The following is a 3,081-nucleotide window of genomic DNA, read 5'->3' as shown; positions in this document are numbered from 1 at the left end:
GGGTGGGGTGTGGGGGGGGAGGTTGGGCTGGCTGTTAGATCAGCCAACTGTCGGCGTCGAAGGTGCAAAGCAGGCTGCTGCCGTGACACTTCCTGCTGCCACGCTGCCCGCAGGGAGGGAACATCTGCCAGTGGAGGAAACATTAATCCTGCTGGTGTTGGGACACACACACACACACACACACACTGCCTTGGCTCGCATGACTTCTTCCACTGCAATGAGGGCCAGGGCTGTACGTGAGCAAAGGCCTTTATAGCCAAAAAAAAAAAAGGGCAATCTTGTTTCATTTTTTTAAGCCCATTTGAGAAATCGATGAATTTGCATCTTGGCTTTCTTTTTTTTTTTTTTTTCCCGCACATGGAATAATACAGGTGTGAGAAGTAAAGAACAAGAATTGGTTCTCTCCCCCCCCCCACCACATGATTTATTCACAGACAAACTAAGTTTCTGATCCTGAAGTTAGAACTGGGCCAGACCAGGAGGCCTTAAGGCGAAGTGGGAACAGAAACTGAAATGTATATAAAAATGTAAAATGTAAATATTCTGCAGCTGTGAGGCACAAAATAAACGACTAAGCTTAATCATGGGCAAACATGGAAACCGCTGAAAAAGGTCCAAGAGGAAAAGTAAAGAACTCAAAGTAAAAAGTTACGATCTTAATGACATAAAGGGGGGAAAGAAACCTCTTGTTGGCCTTCCTGTACGGAAACCAAGAGAGGACATAATTAAAGATTTATCTTCATGACCAAGTTCTCATTTTCTTGAGATAAGTTAATTATCTCATGATCTTTAGATAACAGAGCATGTTTGTTTGAGATAATGGGTCAATATCATTACTTATTTTGACCTAAAACCACTAATTTTCTTCTGATGAATAGAAATGACTTCATTGTCACATATATACGAAATGAATGTTTCTTCTGCAGATATCAGGGCAGTCGTGCTGACAACTGATTCAAGCTGAAAATGTCGAGCCATTTTTGTTTTAGATCAGCTCCACGGGTCAATACAGCGATACTGAAGGATGAGGCTGCGTGGAACACAAACTACTTATTTTGAACCATAATTAACCCATTTTGCCTTCAGGAAAACAAAGCTCTTCTTTTGGTTATCTTGAGAAAAATGAGACAAAACGAGCTTGGTTACTGAGGATAATGGAAACTTGGAATTGCAAGAAAAATCTGATCAAAATTAATAATTACAGGTACTGTAAGGCTGCTCTCCGCTTTGGTCTGTCTTGTGATGAATTTTATACATAATAAAGTAAAATGTCACTTTTTCTTCTTTTGTTTGTTTAAAAAAAATAAAGTCAGCTTTGGCTCATCTGCAGGTTTGATCCACTGTAAATCAAATAAACTATCACAAATTGTTTGGTTTGACGGAAAAAAATGCAGAACATACAGGCAGCAGGAAGGCAGGCAGGCAAATCAGAGAACTTTATTTTCCACCAACAAACTGAAGTAAACCAAGTGAAGCAGAGCTTAGACAACTGAAAGCGCTAACGAGCATGGCGGGCACAAGAAGGGAGCGGGAACAACAAGAATTTGTCTAAAGAATGACTAATGTGAGAGATATAGATATAAACTGGGGAGATCGACACAAAATGAGGAACAGATCTGCTGACAGCGATGAAAACCAGGTAACAGGAAAAAGAGGCAGAGAGAACAGACTATCAAAATTAAACAGGAAGTTAGAATTTGCAAAAGTAGATTTAAAGAAGCAAATTACAACAACCTAAAACATTCTGCAAAAAGGTTATGAAAAATCATAAACTTACCTGATGGAGATGGAATTTTGCACAACTTCAGTTTAGACAAAACGTTTAGATTTGACCGGATTGATGAGCTAGCAGCTCGTCTGAGTGGGGTCAAGTCTAAAGTGGCTTGTCTTCAAACAACTCAAATCTCAAAACTGGCATAGAGGTTGACGTAAAAGGCTATTTCATAAACCTTTAAACTGCCAATAATTTTGCATTGCATTTTTATTCCAGATACGATATCCTGCCCAAGTCCTCCAGGCTGCAACAAAAGTGCCACAGCTATCTGCTGCTGCCATCTGCGGTTGCAAGTAATCACAGATTTCTATGGAAATAGCTTGTAACGATAAACTGATGGCAGAAGCACAAACCAGAGCTTGACTTCGGCGAAACTTTAAAAAAATCAATGTAAATTCTAAAACGAGCAAAATGATCGAAACAAAAACGTGTACAATAAAAACATCAATTAGGAGATGATAAAACCCAGAACAAAGGGAAACCAAAGCTAAAGAGCTGAGCCCAAGACGGACTGAAAACATGGAAACAAAAAGCATGAAAACTCAACCAAGCCAAACTCAGCAACCATCAACTTTTATGTAACACGTCTGTAAGAATGCCTGTAGATTGAAAACCCTTTGAGGAGACGGTTTAATGTTGACAGACAAGCATGAATGCCCAAAAACTGAGCCGGCGTGTTGCACCGCGGCGGCGTACCTTAGTCAGGTCATAGATCATTAGCAGTTCCTTCTGAGCTTTGCCTTCGTACACGCGCCTGCGTTCCCGTGCGACATCGGCGTCCTCTTCCTCCGCAGATGGCAGCTTTACGGAAATAAGTCTGGCGGAGACAGTGTCACACGCACACACAGTTACGAACACCCCTCATTAAAATTAAAGTTAACCGGCATGACTAATTATCTCAGTCAAAGTTTAAGCTCGTTGAAACGTTCTCTGTAATTTTCACGAGCGGCACCAACCGCAGACGTTAGTTTCTATGGCAACTTTGGTTTGGGAGAAAACCGCACTTACAAAAAAAATTGGAAAAAATTTTTTTTTTTTTTAATTTCTGCAGGTTTCTGCGATTTCAGTCGCGGTGGAACAGATGTTTGACCAAAAACGACTAAAAAAATGAGTTCAGGTTTAAAATGCAGTGGATGAAAGACTAATCAGATGTCTGTATATATCATCATCAAACAGGAGAAGTACAACTGGGAGAAACATGAACAGAGAGGTTATACAGGTGCTGGTCATAAAATTAGAATATCATGAAAAAGTAGATTGATTTCAGTGATTCCATTTAAAAAGTGAAACTTGTATATTATATTCAT

The 3,081-nt window shown here is 39.9% G+C and overlaps 1 protein-coding gene across 2 annotated transcripts in view; it reads right to left on the bottom strand.

Annotated features, from left to right (window-relative positions):
- Positions 1–3,081, bottom strand: part of LOC108234870 (phospholipid-transporting ATPase ABCA1) — a 215,816-nt gene that overhangs the window by 43,615 nt on the left and 169,120 nt on the right. For both annotated transcript variants that reach the window (XM_037976591.1, XM_017414453.3), the window contains one exon: positions 2,471–2,591. In XM_037976591.1, coding sequence (XP_037832519.1) covers positions 2,471–2,591 — 121 coding nt within the window. The remainder of the gene's footprint in view (positions 1–2,470; positions 2,592–3,081) is intronic.

This window comes from Kryptolebias marmoratus, linkage group LG7 (assembly GCF_001649575.2).
Source record: "Kryptolebias marmoratus isolate JLee-2015 linkage group LG7, ASM164957v2, whole genome shotgun sequence".
Classification (NCBI taxonomy): domain Eukaryota; kingdom Metazoa; phylum Chordata; class Actinopteri; order Cyprinodontiformes; family Rivulidae; genus Kryptolebias; species Kryptolebias marmoratus.
Note: the sequence above shows the minus strand (reverse complement) of the source record. Positions and strands in the feature narration are given on the sequence as shown.